The sequence below is a fragment of the Phacochoerus africanus genome, chromosome 4 (assembly GCF_016906955.1).
Source record: "Phacochoerus africanus isolate WHEZ1 chromosome 4, ROS_Pafr_v1, whole genome shotgun sequence".
Taxonomy (NCBI): domain Eukaryota; kingdom Metazoa; phylum Chordata; class Mammalia; order Artiodactyla; family Suidae; genus Phacochoerus; species Phacochoerus africanus.
In genome coordinates, this window is record NC_062547.1 from 116,762,185 (window position 1) to 116,775,494 (window position 13,310).

The 13,310-nt window shown below is 37.3% G+C and overlaps 1 protein-coding gene across 3 annotated transcripts in view; it reads right to left on the bottom strand.

The window, feature by feature from the left end:
• Positions 1-1,256: 1,256 nt before the first annotated feature.
• Positions 1,257-13,310, bottom strand: part of DCP2 (decapping mRNA 2) — a 56,584-nt gene continuing 44,530 nt past the window's right edge. For 2 of the 3 annotated variants that reach the window (XM_047778414.1, XM_047778412.1), the window contains 4 exons: positions 12,699-12,837; positions 9,069-9,179; positions 6,443-6,494; positions 1,257-4,095 (listed from right to left, as the gene is read on the bottom strand). In XM_047778414.1, the coding sequence (XP_047634370.1) occupies positions 3,932-4,095; positions 6,443-6,494; positions 9,069-9,179; positions 12,699-12,837 (466 nt within the window). In that variant the 3' untranslated portion in view covers positions 1,257-3,931. The remainder of the gene's footprint in view (positions 4,096-6,442; positions 6,495-9,068; positions 9,180-12,698; positions 12,838-13,310) is intronic. The other variant, XM_047778413.1, reaches the window with a different exon arrangement.

The window sequence follows — 13,310 nt, forward strand, 5'->3', positions numbered from 1 at the left end:
GTCTCAGGACAGAATACAAAATAAGGAACATTAAGTAGGCTTTACCAAACTATCAGGAATAAGGTTTAACAAAATTGTTATTTTACTAACACCCGTTTACCAAGAGACAAGTACTTACATAAAGGATATTGATACCTTCAGACAAAACAAGAGTTTGTCTTCCTTATCATTAATCTAAAGTTACAACAATACATATGACCCCTTCCCCAGGCTAGAAAATAATCCCAGTCAAAACTGCAAGGGAACACTTATTTTCCTTTAAACAGAAAACTTTTTAATGCATCTGACCTTTTAACTATGATTAATATGCAAAGAAAATACTGCCTCGGAGAATACAGATACAACAGATGCCGATCAAAGACTCTGAACGATTAAGACGGAAATCCACTGGTACAAAAATAAAGATAAAAAGCCAAGAGATGCTATAATAAGAAAAATAACTTGGCTAAAAGTCTAATTTAACTGACTTTGCTTCTTACTGTTCAAGTTAACTGTTAGAAACAAAAAGCAAGGGAAGAGGTAATGAAATACTTTTAATTTCTTTTTAATGCACACATTGTCAGACCTGAACTTTTCTAAAAACCACCACATTGTATTAAGTGTTAGAAGAATTTAATCCTTGTGGAAAGAGGTTTTTTTTTTTTTTAATATTAACACACAAATTACTAAAAACCTAAAATATAACAACCCCATCTCAGTGATGTAATTTCACCATATACATCTTAATCATCTGTACTAATTGATACTTAGTTCAAAGCAGCAAGCAGTGACGACCATGCCTATAGCAAACTCACCTTTATATATAACCATGAAAATCCAACTTAATCTTCAAACATCTTCAATCAAATTTCACCCATGCTAAAAGAGTTCTATTAGGTTCTCAGACTTCCATGTTCATGTCTCAGGAGAGCATCAGGTTTGAAATCTTAAATCCATTCATTTTCTATTTCTGAACAAAAGTCTGTGAAAGCATGTAAACTTGACCTCTATGCTCTGGATTACAATGGTTAAGGACAAAAACAATTCATTAAACATCTTAACAAATCATTACAGTTATACAGAAAAGCACCTAAGAAATTTTTTAAAAATAAAAGATTCACAGTGCACTGAACCTTGGAACATAGAAGGTCGGAAGAAAAGAACATTTAAAAAGTGGATTCAAGGACCCATTTCTCTCTCAAACACATGAAACATAAAGCCAACACAACTACTTTTCTTAGCTAGCTTCTTAAAATGCAGCACACAGAATTAAAGTATTGCATATTCAGTATACTTCTTTATTACATGATTTCTTCAAACCATGCTAAGATTTCTCAAATGAGAAATCTAGTTCTGTGCTAATCATGGCCTTTCCCAGGGTAACCTGAACACTGAGAAACTAATAACACAGGTTCAAGGGAATAAGTATAGCAGATGTACAAAAAACAGGTACATCCAACTTATACATTTTCTGCATAGTTTAGTCACATCACACACACCAACTCCAACTCATCTTTTAACTTTTTCTTTTTGGCCGCACCCGCAGCACGTGGAAGTTCCTGGGCCAGGGATTAAACCCACACCACAGCAACGACCTGAGCTGCAGCAGTGACGATGCCAGATCCTTAACCCACTGAGCCACAAGAGAACTCCTCTTTTAACATTTTTTAAAATCTCAAACTGTCAAGAGAGCTGAAAGCCTCAAGTCACCAAAGTCCCATCCCAACAAAAACCCTTATTTTGTTCCACAGTGCATTAAATGAAGCAGCACAACAGCAATAATATTTAATCATAGTTTAACTACCATAACTGAAAAGAAATAATTTGTTGGTTCTTCTTTTTTTTTTTTTTTTGGCCGCACTCACAGCACACAGACGTTCCCAGGCTAGGGACAATGCAGGCCACTAGGGAACTCCCAATTTGTGGGTTCCTGAAAAGGCTCAATACCATTAGAGGCCATACTTCTGGTAAGGAACTCTATAATCTCTACTGCTTTAGTATCGAGAGCTGAAAATCCAACTCGAGGCACCAGAAAGACTGACCAAAGCACTCACTTAAAAAAAAAAAACAAAAACCCAAATCATTAAACTTAAATGGTTTCCAGATGGCAGTAAACGAGTGAAAATGATTTATCTGCCAGGCAAAGTATGTTTTCATTCCCCTAACAATCTAACAGAAATATGGAATGCTGGGACCAACTATAAATATGGCTCAAGGAGACCCATGCAAAGCAGCTGTATTTTTGGAAAGGACAGTTAAGAGCTTCCAAACACAATCATATAATGCATTTTTTTAAAAAAGATCACAGAAAGATTCACAAATTTGTCACATTAAGAGATGCAGGATTGTGAATAACATAATTCTAAACAAGCTGCTATAAATGAAGTATCCTGCTTAGCACCAAGAAGGTGACACTTTATTATTAATAAATAGAATTTCTCCTTTAAAATCAGGCCATTTAAAAGCTAAAGCAAAGTAATACCAAGTGACAACAGCACTTCTTTTGAAAGTGCCACTGGGTTCAATAGAACCCCTATTAAATAGGCTATCTATACATAATAAAGATTTCTACAATAAAATTTACAAGCAGAGATATATTTTGTGGATGCCACACGTAAAAAAGATTTTTAAAACCCACATGACAGATGCACATGCACGCATATGCTTGCACACTCTATCCCCGCCCCGCCCCCACCGAGACACCTTCAGTGAGGTCAGCAGCAGCCCAAACACTAAAGCCTCCTTACAGCCCTGGTGATTGTCCTTAATTATACAGTTAAAATCCTTCTTTAAATGGGCAATGCCATCCTTATTTGCATTTAAGAATCCTGAAGGAGCAAAATACATTCCTAGGAGTAAATTACACATGTCACTTCCATGTTCTGATCTTCTCCGCTGGTGAAATGCTTTATGTGGACTTGGGTCAAGTGCCAACCCTTCCCTTTTTACTCCATCATCCAGGGACTTCAGCTCGCTAAAAAAAGTGTGTCAGTTCTCTGCTACTACTGCACACTGGAACCTAGTATCAGTTTCGAGAGATCAACACTGAGATGCAATGTAAAACCTTATAATGTCAGTCAATATTCCATACATATTTACACAACTGTGAAACAGAAAAAAAAAGTTTCGCAAGAACGAAATCATCAGATGATACTAAGGGGCTGGCGGCAGGATGGTGCAGATGTGACAAAGCAGTTTCGGGGTCCCAGCCCCCATGCTCTCTCTCCATTCACTCTCTCCAGTCTCACGGGGCACAACTCAAAATTAGAGCGTCAACTCCCCACCCAACCAACTCAGTCCCTCTCCAGGCTGAGGACTTTGTCCTTTAATGAAGAGCCAAGAGTTCATTTTGAACATGAACATTATATAGCAGATGCTGACTCTATGTAAAACCTTTTAACAAAACTCCAAGCAGAGAATTAGAGAACCCAAGTGGTTAGTAGCAGACAAATGCATAAAATGCCACCAAAGCAGATGACCTGCAATCTTGACTTTTGTGACATTTCAGCTTTTGTAATCATTTAATAACCGTGTATTTTAAGTTTCCTTTAAAATTTTCAACATAAGGAAACTAGTATTATAATCACTGTAATGGGTAGACAGAGCATTCCCATTAACTTGGCGACTAAATAATGACACAAACTCTATTTTCTTGACTAGAATACAAAATAAAAACCACAATCACACAGAAAAAAATGCCCCATAAAAAGCAACTTAAATTCGTCAGCCAAACACTGAAAGGGTACATGTATATAAAAATTTATAACTGCATTTACAGTGCAAACTCATGTTTCTTTCTACTCTCTCTTCTGCACAGAGAACGATTTCTTCAGAAACATCATTGCTTCCCTGCATTTCTTTAAAACACCTGAGAAAGGTAAGGCTCAAAGAGACACCCACTCAAATGCACCAGGTCTCTGATCTTGAGATTTCCACAATACATGTGCTGCTATCAAAGGTCCAAGATTTTCATTATAGCATTATGGTCAAACTTGAAACTCAGAAAGGCTCTAGATGAAAACGGGAACTTGCAATGTCCATTACATGCCACAGACTGGCCCTCAGCATGTTCTAGCAATTGGTCTTCACCAGAGCAAGTTAAGTCATATGCAGCATCTGTTTAAAAAACAAAATAAATAAAGCCAATAACTCAGTAAGAAATCAAATCCTGCCCTTCACCTTTTTTTACAAAGGAATTCATGTGCATTGTGTGTGTGTGTATATAATTTTTTATTTTTTGTCTTTTTAGGGTTGCACCCTTGGCATATGGAGATTCCCAGGCCAGGGGTCAAATCGGAGCTGTAACACCAGCCTACGCCATAGCCACAGCAATGCCAGATCCCAGGCATGCCTGCAACCTACACCACAGCTCACAGCAACGCCAGATCGTTAACCCACTGAGCGAGGCCAGGGATGGAACCTGAGTCCTCATGGATGCGAGTCAGATTCGTTTCCACTGAGCCATGATGGGAACTCCTGTGCAGTATATACTTAATTCCCCACACTCTAAATCTAACCTAAGGAGAACCACAATATATTTTCCTTTTCCTGAACTGGTACACAATTTCTAATTTACTATTGCTTATTCCACATAAACATTCAAATCTTAATCTTAGCCTTTATTTTAAGACACTTAATAGTCACTTGCTTTCACAGTTTCCCTGTGGCTTAGTGGGTTAAGGAACCAGCATTGTCAACTGCAGTGGTTCAGGTCGCTGCTGTGGCACAGGTTTGATTGCTAGCCTGGGAGCTTCCACATGCCTCAGGGAAAGCCAAAAAAAAAAAAAATTTTTTTGCTTGCTTTAAAAAACCGGCATATCTCAGAGCTCCTGTTGTGGCGCAGTAAACAAATCTGGCTAGTAACCATGAGGATGCGGGTTTGGCCCCTGTCCTCACTCAGTAGGTTAAGGATCTGGCATTGCCGTGAGCTGTGGTGTAGGTCACAGACTCGGCTCAGATGCTGCATTGCTGTGGCTGTGGCGTAGGCTGGCAGCTATCGCTCCGATTCGACCCCTAGCCTGAGAACCTCTATATGCCTCGGGTGAGGCCCTAAAAAGCAAAAAGAAAATAAAAAATAAAAAACAGGCATATCTTTATTTACTTCCTCTATTTGTATTCTGTGCCAACATAATGGAAGTTTCTTTACAGAGATCAAAATGTAAACATTACAAATATTACAAATCCAATTCTAGAAAAATAAAGCTGGAGGTTACCAAATCTTCAGGGAATAAATCACTCTAAAAAAATCAAATTTTCAAAATCACAGTACAACAAAACTGCAACTTATCAAGGTGTGGGTGTGTGTGTGTGTGTATTTTTTTTTTCCCCTTAAAGTAGAACAGGGACCTGACCATGAAAGTAGGTATGGAATATTCTGATACCAAGAGGCTGAGGCAAAAACAAAGTCTGATATGAGGTTTCCCAAGACAAGAACCCTTTTATACAAGGGTTCAAAGACAATTCAAAATTTTATATATCCATAGCATCATGCCTAGGTTTGGTATATGTTATAGTGTGCCTTTTTTAATGTTCCTAAACATAAGACTTTTTAAATATTTTGTGAATAGTTGATTTCTGAAGTTACGTTAATTCAGCTATCAGCCTATCATGTCTATACCACCTAAGGTGTCCATAAAAGTCCTACTAAGAGGACTTTTACTCTATAATGTAATGACAGTTCCAACTTCTTAATCTTAAAAATTTTCCAAAATAGGGTTAAAGCATCTCTTTTGAAATGGCTTCTATCTTGCTTAAATTATAGACAAGAATGCAAGAAGATGATGATAATGCTTCTCAATTCTTAAGAATATTCTATATGAAAGCCTTAAATTTAGATGATAAATAAATGCTTGTCTACTGCACAGGGAATTCATACCATTCAAAACCGTAAGGAACAAGAGTCTACTACACTTCTATTGAGTCAGTATTACCAAAGAGCTTTCGACACTCCTCAGCATTATTTCCCAAATCAGATCACACACCTGCTCGGCGTAACTGAGGAGGGAGAAGTTCCAATACCATTTTAACAAGAGCCATCCTGAGTACCACCACCTTAACAAGTCGACCTCCACCTTTCCAGTAAGAGGGAAATGTCCCCCTTCTCAAGTTAGCTCCCTTTACTTATAGGAGAATGAGGTCTCCTGGCCATTATAATACTTGGTTCTACTTCCCTTCAAACCCTTCAGCAATTATTTATTTACTTAACAATATTTGCGCATAGCACCAAGGCTTGACAAGAGAAAAACCATGCTGAAAGGGCAAATAATTTCATCTGGAACATTTAAATAAATTCATTTTAGCCAGGTGCATATTTAGAGCACTTGTCCACATATATGAACTCTCTGCAGACCGTGTGCAACTCTTTCGGCTTATCACAGTTCATCACACACTACTAAAATCAGAGTTACTTCAAAATCATACTCAATCCCAACCAGGCAGAGATTTTAAAAGGGAAATGACTTGCCTGCTTCAAAAGTATCCTGAAGTTTTCGTGGATGAAGTTTTTTTTCACATTTCTATTAAAAAACACAAACACACAACATACCATCTCCAGTTATTCCACTTATTATAAGTGAGGAGATATACTATCAAAATTCTCAGGACGAAAGTTAAACCAAGAATATAATCACCATGCCCATCTCACATTGGTATTTTTTAATTTTTTTTAAGCCTAAAACTATTTTTAGTTCTTGATAACATGTACACTATAGAAACAACAGAAAAAAGAAAATTATTCATTAAATTTCTCAACCCAGAGATAATTACTATTAATACTCCAGTACATCTTTTCAGCTTTCTTCTATGAAGATATGCGTGAATATATTTCATATGGTTATGTAACAAGTAAATAAAATTATTCAGTAATACTACTAGTCTACAACCCACTTTTAAAATGTAATATACTCTGGGAGTTCCCGTCATGGCGCAGTGGTTAACGAATCCAACTGGGAACCATGAGGTTGCGGGTTCGGTCCCTGGCCTTGCTCAGTGGGTTAAGGATCTGGCGTTGCCGTGAGCTGTGGTGTAGGTTGCAGACACAGCTTGGATCCCGTGTTGCTGTGGCTCTGGTGTAGGCTGGCGGCTACAGCTCCAATTTGACCCCTAGCCTGGGAAACTCCATCTGCCGCAGGAGCAGCCCTAGAAAAGGCAAAAAGACAAAATAAATAAATAAATAAATAAATAAATGCAATGTAATATACTCTGAACATATTCTTTTTCCAATAAATACAAAAAATACAAATCTACACCATCACTTTTAATGACTACATGGTAGTCTGTGGCACAGATCTACAGTATTGTATTTAGTACTATCTCCTTGGATGTTTAGACTGTTTCCATGTATTCATAATTAAGACTAATGGGGTGAACATTCTTTAAATTTCTCTTCTAGGAAAACAAGGTAAGAACTTTTCAGACTTTCATGGTAGCCATACTACCCTCTAGAAGGCTGTAGTAATTAGTAATTTTTACATGTTGTCAATGTACTCTACAATAACTGGCTATCTTTGCCAATCTAATAGGGAAAAGGAGTGTCCCATTTTAATCTACTTTCCCTGATTCCATATTTATCAGTCACTTGTTTTTCTTCCCTGATAAGCTGTTCATATACAATTGTTGCTCTCCACCTTTAACTTTCTCTTAAAAACTTTAAAAAAAATCTATTCAAGTTTTTCTAGGCAAATATGAGTCATTTGTGAAGTTTCCCCAAAAAGATCCACAAGGATTTTAATTGGCATTGAATTAAATCTATACACCTGAGAAGAATTAACATTTGTACAGTACAATCACTTCAATCTGTCCAGCTTCTGTTAGGGACAGATGCTAACTTAGATTAAAAGACTTGTGACCACCTATTAAGACTGTTTTGTGGAGTTCCCGTCGTGGCTCAGTGGTTAACAAATCCGACTAGGAACCATGAGGTTGAGGGTTCGATCCTTGGCCTTGCTCAGTGGGTTAAGGATCTGGCGTTGCCGTGAGCTGTGGTGTAGGTTGCAGACGCGACCCTGATCCCCTGTTGCTGTGGCTCTGGCGTAGGCCGGTGGCTACTGCTCCAATTAGACCCTAGCCTGGCAACCTCCATATGGAGCAGGAGTGGCCCTAAGAAAAAAAAAAAAGACTGTTTTGTTCTTGTCCCTTTTTCTACCAGAGTGGAGTGCAATCCTAGCAAATTTAATTGATCTTAAAACATATGCTTGCTAGTGGACTCAATACACCCCAAGTTACACCAAAAGCACCTAGGGAATTCAGGTAAACTACTTTCACTAAAAACTTGAAATTACTATTATCACCCACTGTTAAAGAAAGAAAAATAGGTGCAGCCACAATAAGAGCTAACATACAAATACCAGAACTTACAGAAAAGATAAGCAAAGAGACTATTGTTATGAATTACTTTCTGGAGTACAGACTAGAAGAATGGAAGTAGGAGTTACCGTCGTGGCACAGAGGAAACGAATCTGACTAGGAACCGTGAGGTTGTAGGTTCTATCCCTGGCCTCGATCAGTGGGTTAACTAGGAACCTCCATATGCTGCAGGTGCAGCCCGAAAAAGCGGAAAAAAAAAAAAAAAAGAATGGAATGGAAGTAAATGCCTTAAGATGTTCACAGGTTATTTGTCTTTCACCCTAGTCTAATGACTAAGGTTCTGGATGTAGTTTGTTTTGTTTTGGGGTTTTGTTGTTGTTGAGGTTTTATTTCCATTTTCTAAATTCAATCAAATTGAAGGAAAAAAGAAAAAGATACACTATGATGTTCTTCCAAACTTTTAACATCATTAAAATCATACAGACTTAAAAAAATATAAAGAGAATACCTAGGACTTGTCTAGAAAGCAGGGTTGACTACACATTGCTTCTAAAGTATTAAAATGAATCTAAATGCCCACACAAAAAAAGCAAAGATTAGATGTGCAATTGAATCAATGTCATAAATTGAGAGTAGGCAGAGATTTTTCAGGGAGTGAACAGCGCATTCACAGCAGGTTCATAAATATCTTATCAATGTATCAATTTAACGTGCCTCGACAACACCCTTGCCCAATTTTAAAAAGGGTGACCTTCCTTCTTAGCTTGAGAGCTGTTAACCCTTACCATCAAGGGATTCTGCTGCTTGGCTGGCTGGCTGTGGGCCCCATTTGTTCTTCTCTTTTGATTAGGTGAATCTTGATACTGTTTTCTGCCATTTCCCCTCATACTCTGATTCTGTTTTTCCAATAAAAACAAATAAAATATAAATCTATAGCATAATGTAACAGGATAAAACAATGTACCCCTATGAATATATTTAGCTGGTTGATTCAGAGTTTAGCAAAGCCCCCTCACCCAAATCTTGCTAAAACACTGGAGAACCTCTCCCAATATATTTTCCTATAGAAGACAGGACTTCAAAAAGCAAGATTCCTCTAAAGATGTGAAAGAGCTAACACAATGGTCCCCAGGACTCTTTCCACACCTCTTGCCTTATCTCATTTCTGCTCATGGCATGAGGAGTTGAAGAAGAATGGGAGCAAGGAGAACAACTTTAAAAACCTTCTATGACCATCAAAGAAAACCGCTCTGTGAGGAAATGCTGAGGCACATTGACTACAGTTCTCAGAGCAGGAAACAGGCAGTAAATGTAATCACAGTTACCCTGAGGTCTGCTTCAAATTATTAATAAACAAAGAAGAATTTTAAAATTAGTAATCTCTTTTTAAACAAAACAATAAAAAAGACTCATGTTTCTAAAATTTGGGCCATTCTCCCTCAATTTAGACCTAAAACCTAAACATGCATCAGTTGACATCTTGCTATTACACTGCTTTAACATCTGTTAATTTTCTTACAAAGTAATTCTAATTTTGACTTAAAACACAAAGATTTTAAATACTAATTTGGCCTCCAATTTCTTGAAAAGACAACTATTTAAGAAGACTGCCTAAAACAGTAAATAAGATACTTTTATTATTATTTAAAAATATACAAAAGTACATTTGATTTATGTACATTCTAACTGCCTACAGAAAAAATTAAGCAGTTCCTAAGGCAGCTAGAAAACAATTAGCTAACTTAAAGAAAGAATGGTAGGCAGGGTTCCCATTATGGCTCAGCGGATTCCCGACTAGTAGCCATGAGGATGCAGTTTGGCTCCCTAGTCTCTATCAGTGGGTTAAGGACCTGATGGTGCTCTGAGCTGTGGTGAAGGTCACAGACACGTGTCAGATCCTGCACTGCTGTGGCTGTGGTATAGGCCAGCAGCTACAGCTCCGATTAGACCCCTAACCTGGCAACTCTCACCTGCTGCAGGTGCAGCCCTAAAAAGCTAAAAAAAAAAAAAAAAAAAAGAAAAAAAGAGAATGGTAGGGAAGTACAGCTTTCAGAGACTCACGTTACCGCACACTTTTAATTCAATTTCATTCCATTCTTCTTGGTTTTTATTTTTTATTGTGGTTACACATACATACAGTTTTATATACATGTGTGTATATATAATGTGGTTATATACATAATTTATCACTTTAGTCACTTTTAAATGTATAATCCAGTGGCAGTAAGTACAGTTACAATGTTGTGCAGCCACCACTAGCATCCATCTCCAAAACTTTTTGATCATCCAAAAAGAACTTTGTAACCATTAAATAATTCCATATTCCTTCCTGTTCCTTAGCCCAGGTAACCTCAAGTTAATTTCTGTCTCTATAAATTTGTCTACACTAGGCATTTCATGTAAGTGGAATCATACAATATTGGAACTTTTGTGTGTGGCTTATTTCACTTAACATGTGGTTAAGTATCACCTATATTATAGTAGGTATGTGTCACAATTTCATTCCTTTTAAAAGCCGAATAATATTCTATTGTATGTATATTTTGTTTATGCATCCATCTGACAGACACGTAGGTTTTTTCTTTCAGCTATCATGAATAATGCTATTATCAACATGGGTATACAAGTTATCTGTTTGAGTCCCTGCTTTCTTTCTTTTTTTTTTGTCTTTTGTCTCTTTAGGGCTGCACCAGTAGCATATGGAGGTTCTCAGCCTGAGGATCTAATTGAAGCTACAGCTGCCAGCCTACACTAAAGCCACAGCAATGCCAGATCCGAGCCACATCTTCGACCTACACCACAGCTCATGGCAATGCCGGATCCTTAACCCACTGAGCAAGGCCAGGGATCGAACCTGCAGTCTCATGGTTCCTAGTCAGATTCGTTTCCAATGCGCCACAACAGGAACTCCTGCTTTCAATTCTTTTGATGTACCTAAGAGCTGTTAAGCTGGGTTATGTGAAAATTCTATGTTTAACTTTTTGAGGAACCACTAAACTGTTTTCCATGGCAGCTGTACCATTTTACATTCGTACCTGCAATGCACAAGGTTTCCAATTTTTCTACATTCCTATCAACACTTATTTTTCACTTTTGATTAATTTTTATTAGTTTATACCTAGTAGGTATTAGGTAGCAACCCACTGTGGTTTTGATTTACATTTTACATTTGAGTCTCTTTTCAGTGATTAGTGGCCATTTGCATATCCTCTTTAAAGAAAAGTCTAGGAGTTCCGATTGGACCCCTGGCCTGGGAACCTCCATTTGTCATAGGTGAGACCCTAAAACGGCCAAAAAAAAAAATGTCTAAGTCATTTACACATTTTTTTAATTGGGTTTTTTTTAATTGTTGTTGTTAAGCTGTAGTTCTCCATATATATTGGATATTATTCCATCAGATTTGCAAATTCTTCCATTCCATGCGTTCGCTTCCTCTTTTTTTTTTTTTTTAAGGGCTGCACCCGAGACATATGGAGGTTCCCGGGCTAGGAGTCGAATCAGAGCTACAACGGCTGGCCTATACCAAAGCCTCAGCGGCAATGCCAGATCCAAGCTGCATGTACGACCTACACCACAGCTCAAAGCAACACTGGATCCTTAAGCCACTGAACAAGGCCAGGGATAGAACCTGCATCCTCATGGATGCTAGTCAGATTCAATTCCAGTGATCCATGATGGCAACTCCTCTTTTGACTCTTTTCATAATGACCTCTGATGCACAAGGTGTTTTTTTTATTTTACTTTATTGAAGTATAGTTGATGTACAATATTGTGTTAGCAAAAGGTTTTAATTTTGATGAATCTAGTATATGTTTTAAAGAATGAAAATAAAAAGCAAGAGTGACATCAAAATAGATGACTAAAATAATAAAAACAGGTAATACCAAGGTAATAAGGATGTGGAACAATCCTTATGGAACTCTCATATATTTTGCTGGAGATATGAATTATTTGAGAATTCTGTTTTCAGTATATACTCAAGAACACAAGCATATCCAATGCTCCAACAATTCTATATACACAAAAGAACTGTGCATATTTTTCAAAAGACATGTAGAGAAATACTCATAGCAGCATTATTTGTAAAAGCCCCAGAGTGAAAACCACCAACATATCCACTAAGAATAGAATAAACTATGATGTAATCATTATATCAGAATAAAACACAGTAATGAACCTTCCACTGGTAGCATTCACAGCAAAATCTGATGTTAATTCCTACTTATTACTAAACTGGGTTTATACTGTAAACCTAAAAAGCTGTAAAGGTTAAGGAGTCTCAGTCCTGCTTCACATAACAAGTCAGAAACACAGGAGCCTTTGATTAACAATTCAGAGCTATGTAACTGTTCATCCCTCAATTCAGATACATTTCAAAGACAAATGCCAAAGTTATGAAAATCTTTATCACTCACCTTTACTTTTAAAAGGTCAGACATTTCAGAATGATTACTATTATACGGTTTTTGCTGCAGCGGTTGCCTGTGCTTTACCCATTGGTCACCAGGAGAACCTTCTGGAAATAACTGCTGACTGTGGCGGTATTTGGTTCGACTATACCAGGATTTAAAAAGCAAAAATCAGATCAGAAAATTTTTATTCACACTTCTAACACCTTGAGAGTTTATCGTACAGACTCTAAGTTTTATCTTCTTTATTGTCTATGTCCCCTCATGGGAATGTAAGTTCCATGAGGGCAGGGATTCTTGTCAGCTTTGCCTATCACTTATCTCGAGCACTCAGAGTGTCTAGGGTTCCATATTTCTTGAATGAATTAATAATGTTACTTTTAATCCCAAAGTTTCCTACCAACTCCTTCCTAGAAGTGACTGTACTTCTAAAAATCTGAAAATAACAATTCTGTCATAAATTAAATAAATTTAGTAATAGATAAATTAAAGAAATAAATTTAGTGGAAACAAATGTAAGTGGATCTTCTCAATTCTCCAACAGAATGCTGAAGTATGGAATTTGATCCTGCACAGGCCAGCTATGGACACCATCCATGCTGGCAGAGGATCTGAAAA